General features: G+C 40.4%; 2 protein-coding genes and 1 long non-coding RNA gene across 3 annotated transcripts; 1 reads left to right on the top strand and 2 right to left on the bottom strand.

Moving 5' to 3' along the window:
- Positions 1-261: 261 nt before the first annotated feature.
- LOC116603496 lies at positions 262-2,218 on the top strand. The gene is made up of 3 exons (XR_004290630.2): positions 262-844; positions 961-1,058; positions 1,728-2,218. It is a non-coding gene; the product is annotated as an uncharacterized LOC116603496 (long non-coding RNA).
- Positions 2,219-2,269: 51 nt separating this feature from the next.
- Positions 2,270-6,090, bottom strand: LOC5519887 (protein SPT2 homolog). Its single transcript, XM_001639626.3, has 6 exons — positions 5,974-6,090; positions 5,422-5,518; positions 4,868-4,973; positions 3,538-4,486; positions 3,249-3,323; positions 2,270-3,012 (listed from the first exon to the last, which is right to left on the bottom strand). Exons 2-6 carry the CDS (start codon positions 5,479-5,481, stop codon positions 2,913-2,915), a joined length of 1,290 nt encoding a protein of 429 aa, XP_001639676.2. The 5' UTR covers positions 5,482-5,518; positions 5,974-6,090; the 3' UTR covers positions 2,270-2,912.
- A 1,233-nt stretch (positions 6,091-7,323) lies between these two features.
- LOC5519886 (cytosolic beta-glucosidase) lies at positions 7,324-9,249 on the bottom strand. Its single transcript, XM_001639625.3, has one exon. It carries the CDS (start codon positions 9,210-9,212, stop codon positions 7,605-7,607), a length of 1,608 nt encoding a protein of 535 aa, XP_001639675.3. The 5' UTR covers positions 9,213-9,249; the 3' UTR covers positions 7,324-7,604.
- Between the last annotated feature and the right edge of the window lie 1,330 nt (positions 9,250-10,579).

Here is a 10,579-nt window from a genome sequence, read left to right as displayed (position 1 = left end):
AACCACAGGTAACCCAGGCAATGGTTGCTTGTTCATCGTAGCTCGGAATTCGGCTGTTCTGAGAGGGACGGGTGAAGCGTTTTTTGTGTGAAATGTTGTCAATAAAATTGCCTTAAAACTCAGAAGATGCCTTGTTGTTGTCAAATTCACGTGTAATACACGATTTTTTTTTTTTTTTTTTTTGGGGGGGGGGGGGTTCTTAACGGAATTTATGACTTCTCTCTCCCTACTAAGGAAAGAAACAAGGTTGGAGGCGCCATTTTCGGTAGCACTCAAATATCGTAGAAATTCGAGAGGAAAAAACAACAAACAAAATATTTTTATCTCGCAGACCTATGCCAGGGTTCACTTACATTCGATTTGTGGCAAAACATCCGAGCTAAACTATTTTCCCTGGCCACTAGCCGTATTTAAAACGAGAAAGTAGCCACAAGCATCCTTGACCGACGCCGTTGGACGAGTAGCTCGGAATTCGGCCAATCTGAGAGGGGACGAGTGAAGAGTTTTTTGTGGAATGTTGTAAATAAAATTTCCTTAAAACTTAGAACATGCCTTAATTTTATTGACAACATTTCACAAAAACGCTTTACTCGTCCCCTTTCAGAACAGCCAAATTCCGAGCTACGAACAAGCAAGCAAGCAATAAGGTCGGAGTTTGTGTTCCTAGTTCTTTCCCTGTTTTACATGCTCGTGAAATGCACCAGCGCCCGTTCTGGCGATGTATCTCTTTCTAAAAGAGATGCCACAAGTGAGTCGTTGCGTCGAATCGAGACTCCACTCGCTGTACTGGAAAAGAAAATTGATTCTTGCAATCGTGGTGGATCAGAACCCGTCTGCCTGAACGGTAAGCAAGAGAATCTTTTACATTTACGAAATAGACTCATTGTTGGCTTTGTTGACTCTCCCTAGTTCAACATCTAGCAAGAGATCAAAAGTACATAATTGTTATTGTATGCGCAGTACCCAGGAACTGTCTGCAAGTCTTGAAATGTGGCGGAAAGGCCAGTAGAGTGTATATAATTGACGCGGACGGCGACTGAAACTTCCCACCATTCAAGGTAACTCAGCCCGCCCTATTATCAAGAGCAACTAAAAAGCATCAAGAAATTTAAGTTTTGCGGAGATAAAAGTTAAAAAACTAAATGCAATTAAATTAAATTCATTAATCAACATAATCTAATATAAATATAATAGTAAATGTTTTTGTTTTTTTGCGAAACAAAAGACATACTGTAGCTAACGCGTATATATAGAGTAAGCTTAGGGGACGTGGTCGATTTTTAGATCGCTCCGATGTGAAATGCCTAATGGGCAATGCCGCTGATCAGAAACATGACGTCGCGACTACGCATTTCCCCGGTGTCAGGTGTACTGCGATCAAAGCACATCCGGTGGGGGTTGGCCTGTGTTTCAGCGGCGCATGGACGGCTCAGTCGACTTCTTTTGAACCTGGAACGATTACCAGCACAGCTTTGGAAATCTGAACGGAGAGTTCTGGCTCGGACTGGGTAAAATCCACCAGCTGACGAATCAGACACGCATTCGTCTTCTCGTGGACCTGGAGGGTACCACAGGGAGCAGACTATGCTTACTTCGCCGTGTCGGCCGAGAGAAGCATGTACCAGCTTAGCGTTGGGGCGTTTTCCGGTCAATGTTAATTGATCTACAGTGCCGGACAGACAGACACAGACTGACAGTGAATTGTTTAATTTCTTTTATTTTTTTAGGTACGGCGGGCGATTCCCTGAGCGTTTCTAGTGTCATGTCTTTCAACACAAAAGACAGAGATAATGACCTGTATGGCGATAGCTGTGCTGCGGTATACAAAGGTGCTTGGTGTGGTATAGGATCTGCCACTTGGCTAACTGGCATGTACCATCATGGCCACCACGCATCCTTTGCCGACGGGATAAAATGGGTTACATGGAAGGACTAAAACTACTCTGCTAAGAGTGCTGATATGAAGATGAAGCCACAGGCCTCAGCTCTGTCGCCTTCAGCAAAGTATCCACGAACAGTATTATCACGTGAATATTTTTTAAGTTAATTCCTTCACGTTATACTTCTGCACCTATTAACCTACTGCAAAAAATCATATTTTCACCTATTCGAACAATGACACGCAAACTTGTGCCTGACCCTTAGAATAAAAAAAAATTAATTCCTAAGTAACTAGAGGATTATGATTATTACTTAAAATAAAAAGCATTTAGTGCAATATTGTCTGATGTGTTCATAGAAAGTCCTGAAAATACAACTAATGACTTTGTTTTTATGCTTTGTTTTTTTTATTGGGAATATGCTAATTTTTGAGGAGGTCGGCGAGACTACTAACAGAGGCGTTAAGTATACCATTTTAACCTTGTGTTGGTTTATTTCCTTACCAGCACCGTCCCTACGTAGACCACCTAGTTTCTCTTTAGCTTGTCTGTAGTCTTTATAGTCGTACTATGTCTTTTATTTCTAATGGTATGCACACACACCCCATGCCCAACCTCCTCTCCCATCACATCAGGAATTTTATTTAAAAAGATCATGAAATATCAGACCCCTTTGCATGTGCACACATGGCAAATCTAGGCTACATCTATGACCGACACCCAATACTTGCGATAAAGAATGATTATTCAAGTGTGCTAATGAGTCATTCAATCAGTTTTGTGATAAAGTAACTCATTCATTGTTGTTGATGTTATATCTATAAGGATTTTGGGTTGTGACAAAAAAAACAAGCCTCTCAAAATAATGTCATCTTCACTTTTAAAGCTAAAAAAAGGGATTCTGAAAAAGCAGAGAGCTCCACAAGAAACATTCTCAAAGGATTATAGACTTTGTTTCAAAGCCACATGAAATAATAAACTACTGTAGAATCTGAAAAATACATTTCATAATATCATCTTTTTCTATTTCCTCTATTTCTTGCGCTTTTTCATTAACGCAGCTTTCTGTTTCTTCAATTCCGCCTGCTCCTTCAGGAATTCTATTTCATCCTCAAGTTTTGCTATCTTTGAGCTGAAACGAAAATATCATGGAAGAAAAAATATGAATAAATATGAATAAACATAAGGCACTTGGCCATCATGTCATTCAATCACAGTAATTTTTGGTATTCTATTGAATGCAGAAACAAAGTGTAATATTATAAAAATATTTGTATGAAAAAAAAAAACAAATTTGATGATAAAGGATTAGAATTAGGGCCTCATAAGTTTTTAGAAACAAAATATAAGAGAAAAAAAGTAGGTTACCTTCTCGCTTCTTCTTTTTCAATCTGTCTATAGCTAACTTCCATGCTTCTATCATCAAAGTCTTCATCCTTGAATCTAACAAATTTAAAAAATAATTCAAATCGTCTGCATAGAAAAAATGGACAAAAATACAGAAAAAATGTGTAATGCTGCCAAAAGATCACTATTTTTTGTTTTTGCTTTTTAGTTTAAGGTGTTGTGTGGATACTTGATTTTTTTTGTTGAGGGAATCCTACCACCACCACCCCCATTTAAAGCTCTAACATCTAAGATGCATCCCTATACTCACTTCCGTTTATCATATCCGAAAATCTCCCTAATGTAGGATGACACATCGGCCTCATCACCACCATCATCAATAAAATCATCATCATCATCATCATCATCATAGTCATCATAGTCCTCATACTGCGGCTCCTGGTACCTCCTCATACCAGATGGAGGCCCAGACAGCCGACTTGTGGGCAGCCCTTGTCTGGCAAAGTCCCTACATGTCCCTCTTACTGGTCCACCTGATGTTTCCGGACAAGTTGTCAAAGTGTTTGAAATTGTCTCTGTTTGAATAGTCATCCTTGCTTCTTGTTTCTTCTTTGTCCTTTCAGGGGCAGGAGGTCTATTGCTTTTACTGGCCTCCACATGATTTCGTTTCACTCCCTGTCTAATGCTTTGTGCCTTATTGTTTTGTATCACTTCTCCATGTGTACTCTGTCTTGAGACAGAACTTCTATCTTTTATTGGTTCAGTAGGCACTGATTTTTTAGTTTTCTCTTCTTTCATTGGAGGGGCCTCCATCTTTCTTTGACCAGACTTATTCTGCTCTGCTAGTGCGAGGAGATCTTTAAAGTCTACAGGTTTTGCAGGTAGTTTTTTTAACTTAGAATTCTTGCATTCAACACTAGGTTTTTTAGGTGTAACACTTTGTTGATCTGATGCCTTCGACCCTGTTTTGTTATTAAGTTTTGAATTTGTTGCTAAATTTGGGACCTTCCGAGTTTGACTCACATCTGGTTTTGAATTAATTATTTCTTGTGATTTCCCCCCTTGTTGCGGAGTTGAGGATTTCTTGGGGATCTTTCTGGGTAAATGCTCTTGCACTTCCCTTGAGTTTTTGATTAGTGTTTTTTTGTCTGAATCACAAGATGCTTTATTGTCCTGGGGATTTCTTTTCTTTGTCGGCTTTTTAGTAGATTCTTCTAATCTAGCTTGAATTCGAGCTCGACGTGCTGCCTCTGCTTCAGCTATCAAGTAAAGAAAAGTTAGTGGACAGTCTGAAATTTACACCCTTGGGAGTTGAGAGATGTGTACATATACTTAGAGGAGAGTATATTAAGTGGAGGTGGCCAGTCTAGTAGTCTGCCAAAGGGAATTGTGAAAATAAGTGAAATCTCTTTTGTCACCTTTTTTGTGCCCAGAAAAAAAGACTAGCATAAAGTAAAAAATGATTTCCTTCTTGGGAAACACCCTGATTGGTACAAATATATCAATAAAACTGCCTTCTTAGGTATTTGTATCTGTGAGTCTGGAACCCCCCTTCAGCAAAAAGCTATATCAATGCCTTTATAATTCAAAAAAAGCAAGATTAAATAAAGCAAGTTTAAATAATGTTTCTTAATGGGTACCTTGTTGTCTTTTCTTTTCCTCTTCCTTCTTCTTGAGGAAAGCTTGAACAGCAGAGCTTGAGACTGGACCCCTATTATCTTTATGTGCTCTTCCCATCTTCTGTTGCTAGAGACAAGAAAAGAAGATTTCTTCAGTTAGAAGATGACAAAGAACTAATAACAAGCAGAATGATGATAGTCAGGCACTCTGATTTTTAACTTCATCTCATTTCTAGATTTCTTTGGACTAGGCACTATAATTTTTATTCCATTATACCCCTTATTGCTCAAGTGTGTGGGTTGTATGTGAATTTATGGACCAGATCATTTTTCAATCATTTTATTGACCAAAACTAAAGCTCATGGTCAATAAAACAATAAAACATTGAGGCTCAATATGTTTCTGCAAGCCCCAAGCAAACAGAGTAAAAAAGTTAACCATTTATACAAGTAGATGTATCTTAGTTGCTGTATAATAAATGTATTCATCTTATCCATTTTGCGACATATTTTCAAGGGGATAGGTTGTAACCTGTTATTTCTAGTTACGCTTTTGAATGCACTATAAGTCTTACCTGTCGAATGGCATTATTCTTGTTATCAGCAGCATGTCTCATTAGCTCTTCAAAATTCATGTTGTGTAGAAATGACCACCGCTCTCACCTCAACTAACTGAAGTCAATAAAATTCATGGTTAATTCAATACTGGCTTATTTATGTAGCACCATGCTAAGAGTATTTCCTGTTTGTATTTTTTTTTCAGATGCGAGATTAAATTGAGACATTCGACGTCCTTTGTGACACAAATCTAAGCTTTTACATTTTATTATCATGCGCCATGTTTCATCATAAAAAACAATTCCTTTTGGGATTTTGTACCGAAGAGACAGTTCAGATTGAATAATATTGGAAAATATACAATTAATATTCATACTGGTTTTCAAAAATAATACCGAGCAAGCTTATGTTGGATAAACACTTTCTCGTCGAGCTTCTCTTAGTCATTCGGCGTTATCGAACGTTTACGTGTAAAGTCTGTAGTGGTACGAAAACCTACTCCTTACATCTAAAACACACACACAAAATTCGAGATAGTAAGACTTCACACATTTGTATGTATAACTAACCTTGAAGAAGGAAAGGGAAGAAAGGTGCACAGAGTAAGTATTTCAGATATTTCCTATTTTTGTTCTTCCTTCTTGTTTTGCTATTGGTCCCCAGTCTCTCTCGGACACAGCGTAGCTCGCAGTGGAACATGGGATATTAACATTCTAATAATTACCGCTTACTCAAAATCGGAGGCTCTAGCTTTTCGCAGCTAGCGTCAGAATGTCGAGGCTCAGAGACCAGGGCAGAAAGAGGGATGCGGTCTGGGTTGTGTACACCAGATGCTGTCCCGTTTTTCAGCTGTTGTAGCTAAAATCGTTTAGGTTCAACTTTAGCGGCTTAGCTCACGGGCGGCGGAGTGGTCCCATAAGTAAGGGGGGGGGGGGGGGGGGGGAGTTGGGGGGGGAGGGGTGGGAGGTGGTTCCAAATCCTATTTATAAGAACGCTGGGATTTTAAACTGTTCAACAAATTTGTTGTCAGTTGCATATATACCGCTTGAAACCCGTTGGTTTAAAAAGACGTTAATATATAAAGAAACATCCGCTCAGAATCCCCCCCCCCTGCCCCTCCCCTTCCGCCGCCCCTGGTCATAGGTATCATATGGAAAGAAGCATAGTATTTGTAGGTTCCTTATTAATAAGAGAATAAGAAATTTCCCACTTTATGGCACAAAAGAGGGGTGCGCGACACCCTGCGCACCCCCTGTGTACACGCTTATAGCTTTAATATTCACAAGGACCAAGAGATCATGGTCTCTTGCAAGGACAGAGAAAAAAAATGGCAAGTTTTCCCAAAATAAGGTCTAGTTAACTTCGGTAAGCTTGTATTTATGCATAGAGGTTCCTTATGTTATGTAAACCAACAAAAAGTATTTTTCTAATGGATTCGTCTTCGAGATAATAAGGCTTGAAGTGGAATTTTCAAATGTTAAAAGTATGAATTCTACTCGTTTTTAGGGAGAAGTCGGGCTCTGATCAGAGATTAAGCCAACTTTCCTCGCTTATATCTAAATTGAATATCTTCTAAATTTCTTAAAAATTTGGAATTAAGCTTTTGGTCAGATGAACGCCTTGTATGCGAAATGTTGAGCTCATATATTGAGAATGGGAAAATTTCATGCCATTTTTTTTTTTTGCTTTCATTCACAAGAGGATAAAAGAAACTTGCTTCTGCGAAGTGCAGTAGCGGATCAAGGAAAGGGTTTAGGCGCTTGAAGAATATTACACTTGAAAACATGCAACAAGCGCCCCTAATGTCTCTAATTGATGCTTAGAAAATGAAGGTTGAAATTAATTAGAGAGCGAATGAAACCTAGGGCTTACATGAGCTCGCGTGCGAGTTCGGTGGTCCATAATAAGCTTCTCTCAGATGAGTTTAACTTTTTTTATTGAAAATAAATCAAAACAAAATCACCTCTCTAGACTTCAAAATATAGGGGGGAAAGGGACCAAAGGCAAACAGATCTCCTGTGAAAATATACTGAATCACACAGGCAACGCTGCAGTATCCAGTGAGGGATCTTACTGCCAAATTTACATAAGTCTATCAAATATTGACTATTGTAAAATAGAAGACTAACAAATATTCTGAAACGGTTACCAAGTTAGTAAAAATGCAGTGTAAAATAGATATTAGTTCGGGGATACTTTCTTAGCTCAAAAACACACACAAAATCAGCGAGATGATGACAAGGCCCCCCTCAAGCTTTGCTCTACTGGTTGCCAATGAGTGAGCGGCTGAGGGGCCTGGGAACCCGTTTTGAGCAACTAGCTTCTTATAAAATATCGCTGACTTCTTTGGTAAGCGTGGCCGGTTAGGATCCGTAAAGTTAACAAAGTGAATACCAAATGGCATGTTATACCCCTGAAACCATTCGAAATTATCCATCAATGACCACGCGTAGTACCCTTTCACCTTCACCCCGTCTAACTTGTACGCCTTATAAACCTCGTTTATGTATCTATTGAAGAAATCGACGCGGAAGTCGTCCTCGAGTCGCTCCGGCACGGTCTTCAGGTACTCCCCGGGCGCAGAGCACCCATTCTCCGTGATAATCACCTCGGGGTCGCCGTAATTGTCCTTGAAGTATTTCAGGAATTTGCGTAGCCCCCAAGGGACCACCGCCCAGTTGAACGCGGTCCGATTCCAGTTTGGGTCACCCTTGAGGACATAGTTTCCATCGGTCCACATTTCTTGGGGTGTTTTTGCCCCGTTGTAGAAATCATGATGTTGGACCAGGTCAGAAGAGTAGTGATTTGTAGCGAAGTAATCGGCCGTTCCTTTAATCATCTTTTTCTGTTCCTCAGTGAATTCCGGAAGTCGGGATTGGATTCCAACCGCCGCGCTCTTATTGGCTATCAGCGTCTTCATAATCTCGGGGTAATCACCGCTCACATATATCGGCACCGCGAAGTGACCGACGTAGAACTGCATGTACCGGTCAGCGGCTTCCTTGTCAGCCTGACTGTCGGTCAAAGGCTCCGCCCCTTGGCCGTTCAACGAGATCGATATCTTGCCCTTTTGCGTTGCCTTGTATGTGTTGTTATAGGTGTGGTACACTTTAGCGTGAGCGAGTAGGAGATTATGCCCGGCTAGGTATTGCTCGCGGGAGCTAGCGGGTGGGGCCCAATGCGTCTTCATAAATAGCAACTCGATCGCAGGCTCGTTAATCGTGATCCATTTTTTCACTCGGTCTCCGAAGTTTTTAAAGCAGATCTCGGCGTAGTCGTTAAAGTGCTCAATGATGCTCGAGTTAGTCCAACTTCCTGCCATTCGGAAAGGCACGGGTAAGTCCCAATGGTAAATCGTCGCCACTGGCTGTATATTGTAGTGCAGTAGCTCGTTGATCAGGTTATTGTAGTACTCGATCCCTTTGGTGTTGATAATCTCTTTTGTCCCTTTGGGAAGAATTCTTGGCCATGATATGGAAAAACGGTAGGCCTTTACGCCCAAGTTTCTCAACAATTGAACATCTTCTTTGTACTTGTGATAGCTATCACACGCCACGTCGCCTGTTTGGTTCTTGAAGAGATGTGAGAATTGGTGGCTGTGTGTAAGGTAGTCCCACAGTCCCAATCCTTTTCCATCGACGTCCCAAGCGCCTTCGATTTGGTAGGCTGAAGTGGCTGAACCCCACTCAAAGTCGGCTGGGAATGTTCCATACTCGAACTTGTCTCTAACAGGGTCCACGGACTTGTAAGAGAGCGCAGGCTGCAAGATAAGCAACAGAGCTAGCACGGACCGTGCATCGACAGCCATAGTGCTTGTTGTGCAGTGCAAGGCTATTTGACACCGTGGCGTGATCTTTTAAACCCGTCCGCATTTATCTCTTGTGTCATCGCATTCCAATAGGAAAAAAGTCGCCACAGTGGTGCGCTCTGATGCTTCCATGAATGCCGTTGTCAAAAATACAGGTAACAAATATTCTAATCATCTATTGTTTCCAACAGGAATTCACTCAGCCGATGATAATGCCATCTATTTCCTCTTCCGCGTCAATTGTGAGTCGTTGCCTAAGACATTATGGAATGCTGTAAATATTTTTCAAAAAAGTTAGATATTATTAGTATTAATGCGATGAGCCGCCTAAGTTATAAACAAAGTCAAATGCCGTGATTTATAGTTTGGAGGAGAGGCTTCCGATGTAGAGTTATCATTAGGGCCTTAGTCCCGCAAGGCGAGCTAGAGGTACTTGCATCTGTTTTATGTTTTTCTGAGCTTTAGGGCCACGGCAGTACAACAACGGGTAAATGATAAGAAAACCAACCCGTACCCGGCAAAGGCAAAATGATGAGTTTTTTAAGACACAAAGTGCGATGTTTTGAGACACAAAGTGCGATATGGTGAACTAAACCTGCAATGTTTTAAGCGATACTCAAATAGTGCTTTGTCGTGACACTCAAAGTGAGTTGTCGTGACGCAAATAGTTCAAAGTCGTGACCGAAAGGTGAGATGTTGTTAACGAAAACCTTGAGTGGCCCTCATGGGCTTTCGTAGTTTTTATATCCGATCAGGCATAAACTATAAGGTTCGTTCGGATTTGAATATCCCTGATCTAGAAAACTTATGCATAGAGATTAATAAACCTCGTTCTACTCCTTTTTTGGTAAATACTTGGTATAGGCCACCAAATTCGCCTGTCAGTATATTCGCTTCTCTTGAAATATTAATTGGCAAACTAGACTCCATGAATGTCGAATATTTTTTATTAGGTGATTTAAACTGTGACCAAACCGCTGTAATTCAAGACAATAATACTAACCTGATGAATAATATTTCTGACATTTATGGCTTAACACAATTGATCAAATAGGCCATACGAATCACCGAGAACACAGCAACACTGCTCGATGTTACTTACACTAATCACCCTGACAGAATTGCCTGTTCTGGTGTTTCGCATGTTGGTATAAGTGACCATAGCCTGGTTTACGCCTATAGCAAATTGTCAATTGGTCCGCCTAACAAAGGACACTCTACTATTTTATATCGCAAATTCAAAAATTTCAATTCTGATGCATTCCGCGCTGATATTGGATCTCTGAACTGGAACTTTCTTAATTCCTACAATGACCCGAATGTCATGTGGAATAAATGGCAAGAAATGTTCCTCCATTTCGTTGAAA

This window comes from Nematostella vectensis, chromosome 6, assembly GCF_932526225.1.
Source record: "Nematostella vectensis chromosome 6, jaNemVect1.1, whole genome shotgun sequence".
Classification (NCBI taxonomy): domain Eukaryota; kingdom Metazoa; phylum Cnidaria; class Anthozoa; order Actiniaria; family Edwardsiidae; genus Nematostella; species Nematostella vectensis.
Note: the sequence above shows the minus strand (reverse complement) of the source record. Positions and strands in the feature narration are given on the sequence as shown.

Excerpts from the sequence above, each read along its gene's own strand:
- LOC5519887 (XM_001639626.3), bottom strand. The coding sequence starts at position 5,481 with ATGAATTTTGAAGAGCTAATGAGACATGCTGCTGATAACAAGAATAAT. Across the intron at positions 4,974-5,421 it reads AGAATAATGCCATTCGACAG|CAACAGAAGATGGGAAGAGC; the intron begins GTAAGACTTATA and ends TCTTGTCTCTAG. Across the intron at positions 3,013-3,248 it reads GAAAAAGAAGAAGCGAGAAG|CTCAAAGATAGCAAAACTTG; the intron begins GTAACCTACTTT and ends TTTTCGTTTCAG.
- LOC5519886 (XM_001639625.3), bottom strand. The coding sequence starts at position 9,212 with ATGGCTGTCGATGCACGGTCCGTGCTAGCTCTGTTGCTTATCTTGCAG.